We start from the raw sequence: 19,802 nt of genomic DNA, 5'->3' as shown, positions 1-19,802 counted from the left end.
TGCACAGCATAAAACCTTGGATGAGGGAAATGACTGCAGACTGCTTATATTTCTTAAACATAATTAGGATTTTTCTGTTTCTAATTTCGTATTTGTGGAAATGTTTAGTTTTCGAGGGCTTCACTTTTTGTACATACGTAGCTGAATTAATCATACAGAGATGGCCATCTGAATAGTGATACTGTTTAAACATGAAATTCTTTGTATTTAGTTGCTACAGGGGCAAGTCATCAGTGCGGTAAATCATAAAGCTTGGTTATGTTCTGACTTTCAAGGAGATGATTTTTAAAAGTGAGGGTACTGATGGATCACTTGGGACCCCACCTCTTTTTTTAATGCTGGTAAATTCTATTGCTCAGCTTAAGGGGCTGTTATGTTGCACATCCCACTCGTAGTCTAGTCAGGTTGGTGTTATAAAGATATGAAGGGCCAAGCTTTGACTGATTCGCCCATTACATCTGAAGACTACTGTCTGGCAGTTTAGCTTAAATTACAGTCTTGGGTAGGATTCCTTCAATTTCCACTAAGTTATATAACTCTTAAAAGATACTTAACCACACCTGGGTGCTCCTGTGTCACCCAGCCAAAACAGACATTTTCATCCTGTGGAGGCTATCTCCTTAATATATAAACAAATATGACTTCAGCAGATGCTTGGGGTTAAGCATCTGTCTTCATTATTCATTCCTTCTCTGGTTGGCACACATTTTCAGTAATAATATCTACTTGGAGTGTGTACTCATTCAGTTTTCTTTTTGTTTTTTCCCCCAAGTAACGTCTTTATTAAATTATCACGTCTGACATAGGCAATCCTACATTTATATAAATGAAAAACAATTATACATCACATATGCCAATGAAACAACTGTAGTTGCAATCATCACTTACAATCTATCCAGTCATTGTCAGTTAAGGATTATATAGCTCATTCATATTCTGCCTCTTAAACCTCATTCATTCTCTGCTTATATTGTTCCCACAATTCCCATTTTTTCTACTAGTTTGCTCCTTCCCTTTTCTAAAGATCCCAATTCCAGTTGTTTTATCTCTGTTACTATATTCTCTACTTCTAGTAAAATTGGTCTAGAGTTTGATTTCCATTTTCTAGTAACTGTTTTTCTGGCAGCCACCATAATTAGGGTCAGCAAGGCTTTACTATGTCTGCAATTCTGATTCTGTAATATAGCTAAAAAAAAATCATCTCCCTAGTCAATACAATCCGCTCACCCAGCATGTCTGACGATGTGGTTTGCATGGAATCCATAAAGTCGGCCAGCTCATTACACTCCCAAAAAATATGTTCTTGTACATCACACCTTCAACATTTGCTATCCACCTGAGGAAAATTCTTTGAAGTCTACTTGGGGTATAAAAATACCTATGTAAACCCCTCCAGATAAAGATCCTAAATCTTCTAGACTGTTGCATATTTGGGAGATATACATATATCCTCCCTATTGCCTCTTTGTGAATTGCTTATCCAATCTGTCTTATCAATCCTTCATAAGATCCTCTGATTGATTCTTATAATTATACAATATTTTAAATGTTCTACTAATTATTCCTTTTAACAGCAGCTATCAATCCTTGATAGGGAAAGACATCTCTAACCTGCAGTCCAAATAATTTCTTGGCCTCTTCCCATTTTATTAACAGTCCCTTTCTAGTTATTTGCTCTCAATACCTTGGTTCCTTTGCCAGTTTTCTCCAATAAATTTCAGCCCCCTCTTGCCTATTATCTATATCCCTAACCACAGTCATCCTTATTGGCAGAATCTCTTTACTCCTTTCTCATGCTGGTTTAGTTCTTAGAATATTCCTTGCTATTTTATGAATGGAATAATCTGAATAATTTTTGTTGTTCTCCTTAACAGTCTGCATCCAAAATCCCAATCTCTCCTTATTTCTTGGGCTTGCCCTCGGCATCATCAACATTCCTTTCCACTTTGAATTATAGTTTTTTACTTGTGCTATGTATCACAGCCTTAAATGTGTTGCTCTAAAATACCCCCTCAAGTTGGGTAAATCCTAGTCAGCCTTGTTCTAGTGGAAGAATCAGCTTATCCCACTTGACCCTTATTGTCTTCCCTTCCCAGATAAAATCTTTCAACTATTTTTAATTGCTGTCCACAGCTTCTCCTCTGGTTGATAAAAATATGCCTGACCTGTGTACAAGACTAAAGGCACTAAAAACATTTTAATTGCTTGTATCTTAGTATCCATATCCATATAACAAAGCTTCCACTTTCTCAATTTTTGTATTATATTCTATTTTGTCTCTTCCCACATATTCTTAGATGCCACAACAGAGTAATTTCTAATCCATACTCCTAAATACATCATTTTATCATGTCCCATAAATATGGATATTGTTGGACAAATTTGTGTGTGGGTACAAAACTTTACAGCTATTACCTTTGTTTTAGCTTCATTAATTTTGTATCCCGAGAAAAAAACTGTCTTAAAATGTTCCACAATAGAGTAATGTCCCTTTCTGCTTTTGACATGTATAATATATCAGCAAATAAAGCCAGTTTTTCCTGACTACCATACCAATTATATCCTTGAATTTCTGAGTCCCTTATTTTCTTTGCCAATGGGTCTAAATATAATGCAAACAACAAAGGGGAAGCAGACAGCTCTGCCTGGTTCCTCTACTCAGGCAGCAGTCATCAGACAGGACCTCACCCACTTCAATTTTCGCCTCCGATCCCTCATATATACTCTTACTCAACCTTAGAATTGTATCAGGGCAAGCAAATGCGTCCATTGCCCTGCTCATTAAGTTCCTGTCTACTCTATCAAATGCTTCCTCTGCATCAAGACCAAACAATAACAGTGGTATTTTTTTACAGTCTGCTTCCCTCTGGATCATCAATGTTCTGTTAATATAATATTGTCAAAAGTTTTCCTCCGCTCCACAAAACCACACTGATCTACATCTATCAATTTTGGTATCACTTTTGCCATTCTTTTAGCCATGACAGACTTAAACAATTGATGGGCCTGTATGAAGCTAGATCCGACAGATCTTTACCCTCCTTCAGTATTACAGTTACCACCGTCTTCTTCCAGGATGCTGGTACTTCTCCTCCTCTTAAAATACCGTTAAAGAAAACCTTCCAAATCTTTATCAGTTTCTTCCCTCCTAGCTTCCAAACTTCCACAGGAATACCATATATTCCTGCAGACTTTCCTGTAGATTGGTTATACATAGCCAATTTTATCTCATTTCTTCCTATCCTGTTAGTAACTGAGCCTCATCTACCTCTAACCTTGGCATACTTAATTTGCCCATAAACATTTCCATTTGTACCTTTTCTTGATTTCCATATTTCTCTGCTTTACCAAACTTTCATAACATTTTCAAAATAGTTCTAATACTTCTACAGGATCTCTTATCTTCCTTGTTATAGGCTCCCTAAGCTTGATGACCGCCCTTTCCACTTTCTGTTGCCTGAGTTGTTGTGCTAAAAGTTTTTGTGCTCTAGAATTATTATTAAAAAACAGTTGCTTAAAAGCAATCTTTCTAAACTTGTGCATATTATAGAGGTAATCCCTTATTTTCTGTTTAGCATTCTGCAGTTTCTTCTTTTCTTGTTCCGAGAGATTCCCCCTATTTTGCAATACTTTAACATTTGTCAGTCCCTCTAAATAATTATTGTTACTTCTTTGCCATATCTCCTTTTCCTTTATTTCCACCTTAAACTCCACTTTAATTTTATCCCACTCCCTATCGATATTTTCAGAAAAAAAATCTATCTTCTCTAGTAGCAACTGAATTAATTCCAAAACCCATTTCTTAAATTCCTCTCTTTTCAGCTGATAGATGGGAAAGTGCCAGTGTCTCATTTTTATTTAATTACCTTGCATTTTATTTTACTTATTATTGGCGCATGATCTCAAATAGTTATTGGGCATGTTTCCAGACCTTCAATTAAATGCACATGTTCCTGTGAGATATACATTTTATCTAGCCTAGCCCAGTTTTTGTATTTTGGAGAATAATATGGAAATTCACTCTGAACTCCTAGTACTGAACTCACTTCTTCCACGCCAAACAACATTTTCATAAAATTCTTCAAAAAAAAATTTATCCTCCTTTGTTAAGTTTTCCCTTCTAGGTCCTTCAGACACATCTTCACTGTTGGAAACCAAATTCCAGTCTCCACTTGTAATAGTTCTTGCTGAAAGCCGATTATTTTTCCTAGAATTTTCTTAAGCTCTATTATAGCAGTTTTAGGTGAAATGTAAATTAATGCCAGTGTAATCCTCCTCCCTTGCCAATAACCCCTTAGTACTATATGGCTTTCATTATTATCTTATTTTTCCTCTTCTATCATTACTGGAGCTCCTCTTGTAATTAATATAATTACTCCTCTTTTCCTTTGCCCCAGATATTCTGCTGAATAACCATTCTAAAAACCATTATTTATAAAATTCATATGTTCAGGTCTTTCCAGTAGCATAGGAATTTGCACTCTACATTTTTAAACACAGTTCACTACTCTTTTTTTATACTGATCTGCAAGACCATTCAGATTGAAAGGCATTACAGACAGCATCATTTTCTTATATAGTTATTATTACCACCTTTTATGTATAACTGCTTTTTTTGTTAAATGTCTAGCTCCAACTTTTGTGTTACATAAATATACTGTTTGGTACTTTGGTCTTTTATAGATTTTTTTTATCATATCCACTTGAACCCCTGCCACATCTGACATGACTTTGTTTTTTGAAATCCCTGAAACAGAACCCCCCCACAAAACCCACCTAAAACCTATTAACTTAATACCACACAATACTATGTACATCTTCAAATATTGAAGTTTTTGCTTCATAATAAGAACAAAAGTTGAAAGACACACAGACAGGCTAGAGTATACCAAAAATACAGGTTAGTCTTGCTAAGACGCACAATGCAGCCTGTGCTATTAGTAAGTGCTATTTGATTTTGTCATTCTTTATAGCTCTCCCAGCTGGGAAAACACAAATGTTTTCAGTAAATACTTTCTCCAAACCACTTCTCTTTATCAAATTGTCTTCTAGTGATATACAAACCAGACACAAAACTGCTAAGGGTACCCTGTTTACCAGAAAAAAAGCCTTATAATATTCAATATTCTTTTTCATTCACATGCTAATAAACATGTTACTGGATAACATCTAGGGTCTTAACCCAGTCATTTCCCTATGCAAGGATGAGCAAAAGCACACTGATTTTTCTTTTGTCATACTCTCTTAACCCGACAGACGTTTCCTCTCTACCCCAGTTCTCTCTCACCCTTGTTTTACATCGCAGTGCGCATATTTCTTAAAACTGAGCAAAGAAAAAGAGAGAATACAAAAAAAAAAAGAAAAAAACACCTGTTTATATTAATATCCCCACTGTATTTAAAAAAAAATAAAAACTGAAAAAACTTACTTCAAGTCTAATTGGTTTTGTCTCATCATTAAAGCCCTCCCAGCTGGGAAAACCCCCGACTGCTTTAAGAGACCATTATGTCCAAGCTAATTTCAGTTTTCTTTTTTTTCTTTCCCCTCAGCCAATCCCCTTCCACCAAACTGTTTTCAGTTTCTCTTTATCACATTATCTCCATGGAGACACGAGAACAAGGCAGCCAGTTTCTCTTTAAAAGACTGTTTCCATGGAAACATGAAGACCATTTACAGAATTGCTAAGTATACATATATTTGCTAGAAAAAACTCAATATTCAATATTCTTTTTCAATTACTCGCTCTCTCTTAAAACTAATCAAACCAAGGTCCTTAATAAATTCATTTCCCCATGCAAGAATGAGAAAAACACATTCATTTTAAATTTGTCATGGCTTTTTAACTAGGCTTTTTTTTTTTTTTTTTTTACACTGCATTGCCTATATTTCTCAAAACCCAAGATGAAAGATAGGAGAGGAGAGAAAAAGTGCACCAGTTTACAATCCCCATTTCACTTAAAAACAGCATGCAAAGAAAACCATACATCACAAATACAGTACTATTAAGAAAATATTTTCTCTTCTTATAGTTAGCTTTCCCCCTATATTTCCCTCACCAAAGCATTTTACCAAACATTAATGACATGAGGTGGTGCATATACATCATAGATTACGCCACAAATCCAAGAAATTTTGAAAAAGTCCAATATGTCCAGATTTTCGTATTCTGTCATATTTCACAAATATAATTACTGCATTCTAATCCAAACAGTGAGTTACTGGTTTTATTATTGCTCTTCTCTATTGCCCAAATCCTGCCTCTAATTCATTTCCAACATACTCTCGATTCTTCTAGTCAACTCTCGTGCTCCCTTCCTTCTCTCCAACATTTACTGGCAAAGGTTTCATAGGTACAATCTCTCTGTGGTATTTCTTTCCAGAAGAACAAGCAGCAGAATCTCCTCCTACATCAAAGCACATTTTTTGTTGGACAAACCTTTGTATTTCCTCCTTAGCATTAACTTCAGCAAAAAACGATTTTGTCCCTCCATGGAAGAATATTTAAAGACAACTGAATACAGCAGTTTGAATCTCACACACCTGCATCTCGACATTCCCTGAATAGTGGAATGAATTTACTCCTCTTCTGCCCAGTGTACAGTGAGTAATCATTGTCCATAAACACTCTGCTGTCTCTGACTTTTAGTATTTTGTCCTTCTGCCACAGTTTTGTCAGAATCAACTGTTTCTGCTGGTAGGATTGCATCTTTACTATTAAAGGTCTAGGTTGCTTTCTTACAGCTAGTTTTGGAGTATACACATGATTCGGTCTTTCAACTAACAACTGCTGTGAAATACCAGTCTAGTTGCTCATTTGTGCTTTCATAAAATTAATGTTGTCTGCTCCTTCCAGGTTCTCTGGTATAGGTGAACATCTCAGGTTTTCCCTACATGCTCCGTCCTCTAATTCTATTTTTTGAAACATCTTTTCCTGAGCCGTCTCGTATTCAGTCAGCCTTCTTTTCATTTCGACCTCTGATTTTTGCAGCTTTATCATCTCATCTGAATATCTGTTTAAAGCTTCTTCCATTTTTTTCAGCCTTTTGTCATTTGTGCGGATATACTCAATCAGTGTTTTGTTTAGTTTAGCCAGGTCTGTATGCAGCTGTCTTGTATCCTCCTGTAGGTTATTGGAAATCATGTCTGAAGGTTGCATTACTTTTTGCTGAACAGCTGTAGAACTTTCCTCACTCACTGTTTCATCACTTTTTGTAGCTGATTTGTTCCAGGTCTTTGCTATTTCTTTATTCCTGGCATCCAGGCAGTGCACTTCCTAGCCAGTTACTGAAACTTACCCATAAATACAAGTCTACTGGCTTTCTCTGATAAGTTTCTGTTTTCACACTGGGATAGCTACAAACAAGCTGTTACTCAGTGTGCAGCCATCTTGAAAGTCCCAGTTTTCCTTTATGTTGATGATGTCAATTCTTTTGAATCATCATATTGTCTCTGTGGCAGCCTACGGAGTTGCACACTGCTGAATCTTCTCTTCCACCCAAGTTCTATAAATACTCCATGGGGAGAGTCAGGATGAATGTTTCCAGGAGTCAGCTCCTCCTAGAGGACTTCACTGCAAGGCGTGTGTTAGTTATCCCCCTTGCCATTGGAGTAGACTTGTCATATATGTGCGGTTATGTCTGCTTGCTTATTTTCTCTGAAAATATGTGATGTTAGTTTGTGGGTAGGAGTTATGGACAACAAACTACAGAAATCTTAAACCTGTTAACATTTTTATTAGTCAACGCATTGGTTACTATGGCCCTTCATTTAAATTTACTTATAATCAAGTACATTCTTTTTAATATCAGTAAGAAATTTATTTTTAACTGGCTGTTGTTGTTTCTTGATGTCCCATAGACAAGAGGACATCTGGAAATTCTCCGAAGTGAAGAGATGAGTACAGCTCTTCAGTTCTCTTTCTTGTTCTTTTTATTGCCCTCCATAGGATTCATCAATACTTGCCTAAAGAATGTCAATGACCTTAACAGCCCTTTCAAAAAAGGGGAAGAATGCTGTTCTGATTATGGCAACTCAAGTTTATTTTAATCCTGCTGCAGAAGACACATCTATATGCAGTACAGCATAAGAAGTTGAAATGAAGTGAACTTCAGTTATTGGTGATGTCTTCATATAGCTCTTGCAAAGTGAGAGGAGATGAAGCTTTGATGATATATTCACTTGATTAGACGGTGGTGGGAACTTGCTGCAGATGTAACGGCATGACAGCTGTTGTCAAAGGACACTCATTTTACATTTGTTTAATGGGAATGCCTACTGGGCCGGAGCCGGTTTTCAGCAGACACCCGGGGAGAAATGCTCCAGTATATTCAACAAATTTAAACAAATTTTATCATCATAATGTATTTAGTACAATAACAAAAAAAATCTATTCTTGCAGAATATTGGAAAAAAGATTCAAAAAATATAAAATACATTAACAACACTGTATATACATATTATACAGTAACAAATTAACAGCTGGACATGTTGGACATAAACAGGAACACTGACATGTTGAACTCTAACATATTAACCAGCTGTATTTACAAAAAAGCACACACTATTAATTTTTTCATCAAGCCTGATCTCCTCTCCTTAATAACCCTTATTTTAACCTTTCTTTTTTCTTTCTCTCTCGTATATTGTACTTGAACCCTGCACACATCATTCTGCTCAATACTAACATATATATACATATATATGTGTATATGTTAGTATTGAGCAGAATGATGTGTGCAGGGTTCAAGTACAATATACGAGAGAGAAAGAAAAAAGAAAGGTTAAAATAAGGGTTATTAAGGAGAGGAGATCAGGCTTGATGAAAAAATTAAATAGTTGCAAGGTGAGGGAGAAGTTCTGTAGAGATACGAGAGAATTATCCTGGGGTGGAGGAAGATCAAACCCAGTTTCTGGTTAGGTGTTTCTTGAGAAGAAGTTTGAACTTGAGAATGCTGGTACGGTTGATTATGTGCTGGGGGTGGTGGTCCAGATTTTTGATATTTGTCTGGAGTACAGAGATTCACCGAAGTTATTGTTGGATTTGGCTGCCTTTGGTAGGAGTTTGTTGTATGATTTTATTATTATGGTGAGGATGAACCAGGTTTGTAGGTGTGGGGCAGTTGTTTGGCTGGTGAATAATGGAGTGAGTGATAGCTCTTTGAGAGAGAAAAGATTTGGTAATTTTAACCATTTTAGCTCTTGTAGAGATGAGCAGTGATGTGATCTATTCGAGTGGTTTGTGGCATACATTGCAATTTTATTGCAACAGCCTTCCAATTTGCTTAGTTCTGTTTTTCTAAGGTTTGTAAAATGGGGAAGGCATACAGCAGTGTGGGAAGTAGATGTGCTTTGGCTATAGACTCTCTGGTGGTTTGAGCGAGGAATTGCTTGGCTCTGTACAGGGAGTCATGTTTGATGTGAACCTTTTTTTATAGCTTGGGCTATTGTGTATGTTATATTTTAGGCAGTTGTCAATAGTGACACCTAACAGTTTGGTTTGTGCTACAGGCTCAGTTTTGGCTTTGTTTGAGAAGTGGATGATAAAAGGGAAATTAGCTTTGTTGTTAGGGAATGCCATTAGTTTAGTTTTGTTAGGGTTTAGAATTAGTTCTTTTTAGTGATATACTGTTCTATATCTATAAAAGATTGTTCGGTTTTGTGTAGAAGCTCAGGGAGGGAATGGGCTGTAGAGATAAGGGAGGAGTCATCTGCATACTGTACAATGGTGGCTAAGTTGGTAGTGGAACTGAGTTTACTGGTAAAGAGTCTAAAGAGTAGTGGACCGAGTATTGATCCTTGCTGGACTCCAACACAAATTGGGAGTAGGGATGAGATCTCATTTTGCTATTTGACTGCTTGTTGATGGTTAGACAAATAGCTATGAAACCATGAGATGGCTGATTGGGAAATGTTTAAATAGGCTAGTTCATTAAGAGGTTTTTGATGAGACACCGTCAAAAGTCTTAGACATGTCCAAAAATATTGATGATACAAATTGGCTGTTGTTTCTACGCCAGTTAACAGAGTCTGTGAAGCTTATAAGAGCAGTTGTGGTACCATGTTTTGTCCTGAAACCATGCTGGCAGTTGGAGAGAAGGTTATTGTTCATTAGACAGGGCACTAGTTGATAATGTATGCATTTCTTGACGATTTTAGCCGGGGTGGGTGGGGGGACAGCAGTTAGTCTGTAGTTTGGAAAGCCTGTAGAGAGGCCACCTTTATGCTATGGTATGATATGTGAGATTTTCCAAAGTTTGGAGATTCATTGTTCAGTAATGGACTGGTTTATTAATATGGAGACAGGATAGGAGATAACATCTGCTGCATTTTAAGGAATTTATTGGGGAGAAGATTAGCTATGAGTTGTGTGAGTTTTAGTTTATAAAGGAGTTTGTTTATACAACTAATTTGAACTGGTGTCATAGAGAAAGACTTGGGATGAGGGGCAGAAGAGGGGTGAAGACTTAGGAGGGGTATTATTATCATTTTTTTAGTAGTTAGAAAATTGATTTAGTAAAGTGTTGGCTGAAATGGGTAACAATGGATTAGGTGGTGTCTGAGATAGTGAGAGTTGGGGTAGTGCATTGCCCAGGATTTAAGATTTGTTTAATGGTGGCCCAGAATTTGTGCAGATTGTGTAAATATTTTTGTTATACAGAAATGTAGTATTTTCTTTTGTCATATGTGATTTGTTTTTTGGCTGAGTTTCTTAATTGACAAAAATATTGGAGAGGTTTATTTTTTGTTTGAGTAATAACGATAACAGGCCCTCTTTGTTTTATAAGTAGATTAGTTTCTTTAGTTAACTAGGGCATGGGTTTTGATTTGATGCAGGTTTTTTTGAGAGGGTCCAGGTTGTTAAGGATATCAAGGAATTTATCGCTGAAGTACCTGAGAGCATCATCTAAATGCAGATATTTTAGAGGGGACCAGTCACAGTGTTTAAAGTAGGGTATTAAAGGTTTGGGGGGAAATTTTATTTCCTGCAAATGTATTTATATATGACATTCTTAGTGGAACTTATTTTTTGCCTGAGAAGGTAGGTGGACATGTCAGTGAGTGTATCTGGAAAACAGCCATAGTGGTGACAGAGGTCGGGACAGTTTGCCAGTGTCCAATCTAGGATGGAATGTTTGTTACTGCGTATGTCTAATATACATTCCATCCTAGAAAGGACACTGATGTGCTAGGGGAAAGTTAAATTGCCATTATTTCTCTCTATACCCCACCAGTGTTAGCAGTGAAAGTCAGTGCACCCTCCACCTAGCTGCAATTTCTAAAGTGGGTGGAAGATGAATTCTTAACAGCAGGGTATTTCAACTGTCAAATACAGACTCAAAACTTAAACCTCAGTTATCACTCCTTCAAAAGTTTTAGTAACTTATTTGGCTGATCCAATCTCATATACAAGGAGTCAATTTTACAGGTCCAGTTTCCTTCAATTTCACACATTTCTCTTCAGCTGCAACCACCCAAACAAATAAATAAATTCAAGGGAGACGGGTATGATATAATGATTGAACCCATAACTTTATAGGAAAGATTCAACTCGCACATGCACGGAAAAAATCAATCCCATAAAAGGAGTGAGTGGAAAATAGCCTGAAAGAAGTGATTAGAAATAAGTTGAGTGTCATGTTCTATTGTCCTTTTTGAATTCTAAATATTTACTAACTTCTTTGAACACCCCTATACCAGTAGATCAAGTACTGTCACTCGCTTCTCTGCTGTCATGATGTACTGCATTTATACTTATAAAATTAAACCAACAACTCTCTCTTACTGTCAACTTTTGCATCATGTATTTGTTTGGCTATCTATTTATAACTGCTGGCCAGGAAATCCAGTTAAGCTTGCATCCCTACAACAGCAGTGCAGTTTATAACTGCTACACTTGCAACCTAATGCTTTACAGGGAAGGACAGTACAATAGTAAACAAAGCTAAACATGTTAATGGAAAGTTTTAAATATTTCATCTAAGACCCAACGTTTAATTTGCAGTATTAAGTTTGTTTGTACTGTTTGGTGCAGGAGATGCAAAAAGTAAAATAGAACAGCACCATTCAAGCCCAGAAAGCAAAATTTAGCAGCAGAAATGGTTGTTCAAACAGTACAGGACTCTGGTTTTCTGAAGGATTTCACAGAATCTTTCACAAAGCCTTCAAAACAAACAATCCTATTAATGGCCATACATTCATAGACCTCTTACCACTACAGAAAGTCTGCAAGCTTAGGCTATGAAATTGCAATATGCCAAAAACAAACAGTACCAAAGCTCCTTTCCAAAGCTTTTAATAACCTTTTAGATACTAAGCATAGGTACAGAAGTGATTAATGAGATCATAATGTGTCTGTAGAAATGCATAAAATGTGCTACAGAAGCATCTTGTGTTCTAGAATAGGCAGTGCAGTGAAATAAAGGTCCCATGGAGATCCGAAGCCCCTGTAGAAAAGGTGACTAACCCATGGCCTCTCACAAGGCAAAACTCTAGGAAAGGAGTCATACCACCCCTCATCAAGAAGTTTTGTATAGAAGCCCAGAGAATAATATAAGTGAATCTGGCTACATCTAGCCAGTATGTATTTTTTCACCTCTTGCATAACCTCAGTCTTCTTCCTTGCCATTGTCAATGAGCTAATATTTCACCTCTCTAAAGGCATTTGTCACTGAAAGATTCTAGACCATTTGAATCTATCCTGGTCATGGCTATTTCCTAGCTGTCAATCAAGCCAAACTATTGTTCACTTTGCAGGTGGTGAGCCAATAAAATGGCTCTGTGTGGTGAACTTTGAGTTAAGTCAAGGCAGATTATGTTAGCAGCCAGGCAGAAAACAACCCCGCACTGTGCCAGGGATGGTCATCAGTAATACTCAAGTAAGAAGGATCCTCTTGGTTTCATTTTGGTCTATCATGAGGAACTCTTTAGCTGACATTATCTCTCTGGCCCTCCAGACAAATCTGCTCATCAACAGGAACTAACAGGAGATGAGGCTCTTGGCAACATTGCTGTAAGGCACAACTGGCCCAAAAGCCCTTTTACTGTACTACGATAAAAGTCCCCAGATGAAATTCTGTTTTAAAATCTGTTGAACTCAATGCTATTTAACTTATACTGACCATTCTTACGATGCTATGAAATCTTTTGCGGGATGACATTCTGTTTTAAAATCTGTTAAAGTCATCTAACTTATTCAGATAGAACGCCACATAATCTCTCCCATGGGCATTATATGCCGATTCAGCGAGTATTCAGACACACCAGTAATAAAGGACAGCAGCACAGGAGTCTCTGTACAGGCTGCACGGGATGTCTTACATACTGCTTCTCAGCTTCATTGGTTATCAGACCATCACTTTATGCAAACCAAAGCTAGGTTGATCATTCATATGGACACATTACTCATCTGTATCTACTTATTTTATAAAGGTTCACTTTTACTAGCAGTAGTTGAAATCAAGTTTCTACTTTGTGTAAAAACGTCTTAATGCATTTGTTACTTATTTTGCCTTATGTCTTGGAACTTGATCAGTCCAACTACCAGTAAGCAAGAATCAAGCAAATCAAATAAATATATTCTAGTCAATGTTCAGCATACTCATGTTACTCATTGACACTCCCCTCTTTCTAACTTGCGATTCTAAGGATTCTTTCTTCAACTTACTGGTGTCTTTTTTTCTTTTGTGTGATGTACTATAAATTACTCCTTTTCAAAGTGCAGCAACACAGTCTACAGGGTGACACATAATGCTAAATACACTTGCATGTGACTTCTGACTGCTTTCACTGTACCTGTTGTGATGATGGCTCCAGCATCCTGGACAGTGTAGAGAGAATGCTCACAAGTAGCTGTGATTCTTTACTGTTGAAATCATCGTCAGCAGCACTTAGCTGATTTACCAACGATCTCTACATAAAAAAAAAAAGTCAGAAATACTAAATCTATAAGTTTAATAAAACTGTGCCAAATTAAATTAAATGCTATTACTAAACTAACTCATTGAATCAAATACACTTTGAATTTCTAACTGCAAGAAATTTTAGTTATCTTCACTATATCACAGAAAAGCACTTGCCATAATATTAAATCTTCAACAGCTTCTTATTAAGCAGAATCTGAACTCCCTCTTGTGAAACAGTTTTGTCTGATGCAGTTTCTTCAAAGACATATGCGCAAGAAGGTGTGTGTGTGTGTGTGTATGTGTGGTTCTATGATATGTACTGAACACTCGCTGCACTGACGTGCAGCAGGGTGAACAGCAATATTAAAAAAAGCATAATGTGAAAGGTCAACTTCTCAGCATTCACAATGTTGAACAAGAACAGCATCACCACCCCAAAACTGCAGCTCTAGGTGTACAAACAAAAAAAAGAAGTTATGTACTCACCGTAACATTCCATGTTTGTAGTCCATCTCACCTTCATTCTTACACATGGGTTCGGAGCCAATCCTCGGCTCTGACTCTGCTTATTTACAAGCTCGAAGTCTTCTAGTTGGCTCGTGGCTAGGTAGGTATCCCATGGTGCACCGGTACAATCCCCAGATCTTGTTTGCTGCTAACTAAGAGAAATAATAACAAACATACAGAAAGAACCCAATAATAAAAGGTTTCCAGGGAATAATGATAGCAATATTTTTCTGTCTCCAGATACTTCCAGGATGGGGGTAGGACGGTGGGTTTGTAAGAATGAAGAGTGAGATGGACAACAAACATGGAACGTTATGGTGAGTACATAACTTCTTTATGTTCTGTAGTCCTATCTCGCCTTCATTCTTACACATGGGACAGCGTCCCTAGCACCTTATTCTTAGGTGGCTGAAGGAAAAATACTCCTGAGTACCATGGAACCAAAGGATGCTCTACCCCTGGAGGTTAAATCCAATTTGTAATGAGTAATAAATGTGTGAGGGGTAGCCCAAGTTGCTGCTGCACAGATATTATCAAGTGGGACCCTGGCTTGAAAGGCAGCAGAGGTAGACAGATCTCGTAGAATGAGCCTTAATTTTGAAAGGTAAAGGCTTACCATCAGAAGTGTAAATGTAACCTATACAGCTGGAGATCCAATTTGAGAGGGTCACTTTGGAAACTGGTAGACCTGATCTGGATTCGGAGAAGGAAATAAATAATTGATCTGACTTCCTGACTTCCTTAATTCGGTGCAAATAAAAATGTAATTGTCTATGAACATCCAACTGATGAAACCTGTATTCTGCTGCATTGCAATGATTAGGGAAAAAAACGGAAGTTCTATAGATTGGTTCCAAGTCCTATGGGAACAGACCTTGGGGACAAAGGATGGATTAGTATGAAGAGATACTCTGCCTTTGTGAAATATCAGATAAGGGTTTTTTTTGACAGACAGTGCTTTTAACTCTGACACTCGTCTAACAGATGTGATTGCCACCAGAAAAAAAGTTTTCCAAGACAGAAATTTCAAAGGCGATGAATGAAAAGGCTCAAAGGGTGGAGACGTTAATTTTGATAGCACAAAATTCAAGTCCCATGAAGCAACCGGTTCCAGAAAAGGGGGTCTTAAAGTGGCACCTTTGAGGAAGGTTTTGCGCAGCCTATGTGACATCAGATTAGAATCTTGTATGCCTAGATGAAAATTAAAAATCGCTAACAATTGAACCCTGATTGTGGCAGCCACAGATCCCTGGTGGAAAAGTTCAGACAGAAATTCCAAAACCGCCGGAATGGACGTGGTATAAAGGTCAACATTCTTTTTCTCAGCCAAGATAAGAGAACCTCCTTCATTTACTGGAATATAATTTCCTAGTGGAGGGTTTATGAGAGGACGTTAGGATATGAAGCACAGAGGGTGAGAAGTCGTGAAGCCTGACTAGGAATGGAACTGGAGCAGCCAAGCTGTCAAATTAAGGGTGTGTAATGTGGGATGAAACGAACCTGACGTGAGTCAAGGGATCTGGCACTGGGTCCAGAATCCATGGATCGTCTAGGAGAAGAGGCCCGAGAAAGGGGAATCAAACCTGACGAGGCCAGTAAAGAGCAATGAGGATCATTTTGCATCCCAGCTGTTTCGCTTTCTGAATAACATTGGATATGAGCGGAAAGGGAGGGAAAGCATAAAGGAAACCCAGAGGCCAATCATGAACAAGTGCGTCTCTCGGTGACTCCCCCGGAGGGGGAATGAGGGAGAAATAGCTGTTGCATTTGGCATTGATTGGGCTGGCAAAGAGATTGCAGCAATGCTGTCCCCATCTGTGGAAAATCTGCTCTGCTATTTCCTGTTTCAGAGACCACTCGTGAGGCATCAAAATTGCCCGACTGAGTTTGTCGGCTATCACGTTGGTTGTCCCTGGGATGTGCATTGCCATTAGAAAACGGTGGCAAGATATTGCCCATTTCCAAACTCAAATGGCCTCTCAAGAGAGTGGGTATGATCTGGTTCTGCCTTGTTTGTTGATATGCCATACTACCAACATGTTGTCTGATTGTACTGCAATAGTCCCAAGAGGAAGAAGGTTGTAAAGTGCTTGCAACGCCAGGAACACCGCCCTCATCTCTAGAACACTGATATGCAGGTGAGCCTCGTGATCTTGTCATGTGCCTTGGACAGTCCTGCCTAGATAATGTCCCCCCCACCCTATCTGTGAGGCATACGTGGTCACAGTGGCAACAGGTTGGCAAGGGACAAATGGAGTTCCCTTGGTTAACTGGTTGGGTTGAGTCCAGCCAATGAGGTAGTTCTTGCAAGAGTCTGTCAGCAGTATGTGATGAGTTAATGGTAAATGTTGAAAGGACCACTGGGACGACAGCAGCCACTGAAGAATCTGCACGTGTAGTCTGGTAGAAGCTATGGTCCCTAGAAGCTTCAGAACAGTCTTGGCCTTGACTTTTCTTAGGGGGAGAAGACAGTGAATATGAAGAACCACATTCTGTGCACTTTCTACTGGAAGACGAGCCAACATGGCTACTGTGTCTATTTCGATGCCTATAAAAATCACAAATTGAGAGGGCAATAAGGCAGATTTTTCACAATTGATAGTAATCCCCAACTGGGCACAAAGCTGAATGGTAGCGTCCCTGGTCTGAAGAGGTAGATGCCTTGTGGGGATGGTCAGGAGCCAGTCGTCCAGATATGGAAACACCTGGAATCCTTGACGTCTCAGGTGAGCTGTTACTACTGCCATACACTTGAACATCCTGGGGGCTGTGGTGAGACCAAATGGCAGAGCACGAAACTGGCAGTGACTGGCTCCCAGCCGAAAGCGTAGATGACTCCTCCACACCCTGTCCATCTTTAAGTGGTAGTAAGCGTCTTGGAGGTCTACTGAGCACATCCAAGTGTCTTTCCCTAGTAACGGGAGTATAGACTGCAGTGTCACCATCCGGAACTTGTCCTTCTTTACGGATTCGTTCAATTTGCTGAGGTCCAAGATGGGCCTCCAGTCCCCTGTACGTTTTGGCACTAAAAAGAATCTGGAGTAAGTTCCGGATCCTATTTGGTCTGCGACTCTCTTTGCCAGCAACTTGTTGACCTCCACAGTTGTCTGATCCCTGTGATTGGGTAGAACATTTGGGATCCTCCTGGGAACATGAGGTGGCAGAGAAAAGGGTATGACATAACCTCTGATGATAATTCTTTGTACCCATCCGTCTTCAGTGATACTTAGCCAGGCTTCTGGATATAAAAAAATGCGACCCCCGACCGGCTCCAGAAGAGCACAGTCGTGCCCCATATCAGGAGCGCTGGTAGGGCCAGCCACCGAAACGAATCACAGCTTGCCTGGTTTTGCGGTCCACCCCTGCCTTTAGGGCGATGTCTACCATTTCCTCCTCCTCCTTCTCTGAAGGAGAAGTCACCCTGTGCATCCTGGAAAAACCTCTGGGATTTCTTGAACCACATTTTACCACCCCTCTGACCCTCAGGGTATGGTCTACAGGGGACGATAAAACGTACCCCCACAGCATAGAGTGTTTTTCCTTCTTGCTCACACCAGGTGAGTGTGTCCTTTACCTTAGGCCCAAACAATAAAGAACCAAAGGGGGCGTTGGTAAAGGTAGATGAACAGTTCTGCAAAATTACACAGGCGCATCCAGGAATGACGCCTTAGAGTAATTCCTGAACAAACTGCTCTACTCCCTCCATTGGCTGCATATGAGATAAGCCTCATGGACGAGTTGACAATAGAGTTCAAGCTGGACAACTGGGCAGACACCTTCTCAGGGACTCCCTCAGTGAATGTACCTTGTAGAGAATCTCCTAACTCATTAAGGAGATCTCTCTGAAGCATCATGAAGTGTGTAAGGTAGTTCAGTGATCTAAGAGTAAATGCTGCTGATGAAAAGATATGCTTCCCGTATCTGTCCATCATTCGAGATTCTTTATTTGGCAGATAGACAGAAGAAGTTTCCACTAACTCCTTCTTAGTGGCCGCCGCCACCACCATGGCATCTACGGGAACACCCTTTGACAAAAGTTCCTTTTCCCTGGGTGCAGAAATAAATTTATTTGGTCACTTGGGGACTGGCTCCACGGCATCAGGAGTATCCCACACCTTCCAACTAACGGGCTCCATCAATTCATCGAAAGGTGGAGACACTCAAGAGGCTGAAGGTTGTGAGCAGAAAGTCTTCAGGTACACCGACTCCTTATCAGAACGGGTGACAGTGGGCCAGCCGCACCTCTGCTTAAGGATTTCCAGGATGTCTACAAAGGAGACATCATCAGAGGATGACTTGGAGGACCCTTCTGACTCCTCGAGGTCGGTGTCCGAGCTAAGAGACTCGTCCTGGGAGTCTACATGCTTCCTCTTGCATGTTCTCTTCTGTGGGGGCTTCTCGGAAGGATATTCCAGGGAGGTCTCAGAAGAATGGGGGCCACCAGCCGGTGGCTCCTGAGGCTTCGGGTCTCTGCTGTCCAGAGAGGGAGTAGGAGCTGAGACAGCAGTAGGTGCCCTAGGGGAGAGAGTGTCAGTACGCCTGGTAGGAGCTGATGATCGGGACAGCACACTCATCATCATCTCGAATGCCGACCTCTCCAGCTCCGAAGACCAAGGATGACATTGGCTCCAGAGCCATCGGATCAGAGATAGATGTAGGGTCCGAGCTCACCCTAGCCGACGAGCCGAAAGGAAGGCTCGGAACCAAAGAGGTTCGGTTCCAGGTGTCCTTGCCGGGGCCGACCGGGGAGCTTTAGGCTACTAGAAACCACGGACGGCACTGAATTCATCAGAGTGGAACTCGGCTCTGAAACAAACTCACGGGGAGCTGGAACAGAGGGTTCCACCAGCGGTACCAAACACTCCAGCTCTGAAAGACCAGCATGGCTTGGAGGAGGAATCACTGAAGGGGTAACGGACTCAAGTGGACACGGAACCGACCGGGTCAGAGCCAACAACAATTTAGGTAAGGCGGATGACTTCAGGAGTCTCAGCACTACTCTCTCCACATCTTCTTCCAATAAACTCCTGGAAGACAGTGTTGAAGAATGGGATCTCTGCAATATGGCTGACCTTAATGTAGGGGAGATGGTAAAGGATCCATAGACCGGCTCCGATGAATACTCTCAGTGGTCGGCTCCGAACTACCTGGTGCCGACCTTGTAGCAACAGTAGTAGTAGAACCCTCGATTGGCTCCGAACTCAGAGAAGCCGAGGAGGCAGTAGATTTGTCAGATCTGGCAATTTTGAGAGGCAGCTCCAATGCACCAGCCGGCGCTGGGGAGGGCCTCGTAGAGGATTTGTATTTCTCCTTTTTAGATCCCTGAGACCAAGCAGAGGAGGAAGAGATAGCCAGATCTAACTTAAAAGAGGGCTTTAGGAGACCTTATAATAT

At 39.8% G+C, this 19,802-nt stretch overlaps 1 protein-coding gene across 2 annotated transcripts in view; it reads right to left on the bottom strand.

The window, feature by feature from the left end:
• The window catches only part of FANCI (FA complementation group I), a 2,406,750-nt gene that overhangs the window by 779,351 nt on the left and 1,607,597 nt on the right, over positions 1-19,802 (bottom strand). For both annotated transcript variants that reach the window (XM_044078210.1, XM_044078208.1), the window contains exon 27: positions 13,792-13,908. In XM_044078210.1, the coding sequence (XP_043934145.1) occupies positions 13,792-13,908 (117 nt within the window). The remainder of the gene's footprint in view (positions 1-13,791; positions 13,909-19,802) is intronic.

Source organism: Protopterus annectens, chromosome 7.part0, assembly GCF_019279795.1.
Source record: "Protopterus annectens isolate FY-2018-M chromosome 7.part0, PAN1.0, whole genome shotgun sequence".
In the NCBI taxonomy this organism is placed as follows: Eukaryota; Metazoa; Chordata; order Ceratodontiformes; family Protopteridae; genus Protopterus; species Protopterus annectens.
The sequence above is the reverse complement of the archived record's forward strand: the minus strand, read 5'-3'. Positions and strand labels throughout refer to the sequence as shown.